The sequence below is a fragment of the Opisthorchis viverrini genome (assembly GCF_000715545.1).
Source record: "Opisthorchis viverrini unplaced genomic scaffold opera_v5_553, whole genome shotgun sequence".
NCBI lineage: Eukaryota > Metazoa > Platyhelminthes > Trematoda > Opisthorchiida > Opisthorchiidae > Opisthorchis > Opisthorchis viverrini.
The window spans coordinates 205,169-206,456 of record NW_008752211.1 but is presented as its reverse complement, the minus strand read 5'-3'; the positions used below and the strand labels follow the sequence as shown (position 1 = coordinate 206,456).

General features: G+C 49.2%; 1 protein-coding gene across 1 annotated transcript in view; it reads left to right on the top strand.

Moving 5' to 3' along the window:
* Positions 1–1,025: 1,025 nt before the first annotated feature.
* The window catches only part of T265_11681 (hypothetical protein), a gene marked incomplete at both ends in the record, with an annotated part of 27,489 nt that continues 27,226 nt past the window's right edge, over positions 1,026–1,288 (top strand). Inside the window, one exon of the mRNA XM_009178397.1 lies at positions 1,026–1,068. Within this exon, the coding sequence (XP_009176661.1) occupies positions 1,026–1,068 (43 nt within the window). The remainder of the gene's footprint in view (positions 1,069–1,288) is intronic.

The following is a 1,288-nucleotide window of genomic DNA, read 5'->3' as shown; positions in this document are numbered from 1 at the left end:
AATAAACATTATCATCATTATTAATAACGTTCCAGATATTCTTACAATGCCTGTCCACTCTTTGCGGACAGCTGGAAATCCAGGATTCCCATTCAGTGCCCTCCAAATGGATGTAGACGCTGCAAAGCAGTGGTCGTTGGACTGGCGCCTCCCACCTATTGACGAAAAGTGCGTCCATGTGTCTCTTGGGGGAGACTCAGCGAATGCCTTTGTCATGCTTGGTGATTGGACCGGGGGAGATAACGAAGATAGGTACTAAAATGACATGGGTATCTGGCTCTCCTCAAATATATTCTTCCCACTGCACCTTGGGAAATCGGCAAGGCAAGGCATTCGCCATTTTACGGATGATTCCGCGCACTTTCACCCGTATTACTCACATCAACTTCCTACGTCAGACTACCCCTTGAACATGCCAACTAAGTTGTCTACTCAGGAGACACGAAAGACCTCACCCTCATTGAGCGTGTCCAGCGAGCCGATACGAATGTTGTTGCCAGCCTAAAATCCGTGGACTAATAAACGCAGCTCGTGGTCCCTGATCTCTCTCCCATGGAGTGTCGTGGTCTCCGACGTGACCTAATTCCTGCTTATGCCCTGTTTAAACAAAGCTTGCCCAAAAGGTTTCTCACTGTAAAATTTCCCGATACGGAACTTTGAGTGACGCGTAGGTCCGACAAGCCCGAATATCAAAAGGAAGAATTGGGTTCGTGATTCTACGGTACTGTTTACACAACGGTAAGCAATGTGTACAACAAACCTGAATTGTTCACGTTCGTGGCGTCAACAGGTCGGTCACTCATCGGCACAGTGTAGTGTCAACGTCCACACACCAAACAACGGCGGGCAGAATGATGGATCAGTAGCGTGGGTTGCGGTCGGTCCTTCCGACGACGGTCCCGTGATTCTCATTGGACGTGCGATCACTCCGAACCCATGAGAAAACAAGTCAAGGCAGGCTCAGCAGAAAAAAGATGAACGCACGTGGGTAAGTAGGACACCAGCGCACATTCACACAGACACACATGTCAAATACCAAGTGTCGGACCGGACGCCCTCTGCGGAAAGGTGAGCGGCGAATACGAATGAGCGAAACAACTGGAGATCAAAAGTACATAGGCGGAGTAACCAAATGAATCGGGGAATAATCGCAAGGTTAAGTTAGATTCAACGCTCACCGCTGACGCGGCAAACGCACGGTGGGTAAGCGGTAAGAAAATTTCCAACCTCAGAGCGCACATATTCGCTACGGATTCTCAGATTGATACACAGGATCGAGGCTTGAGCC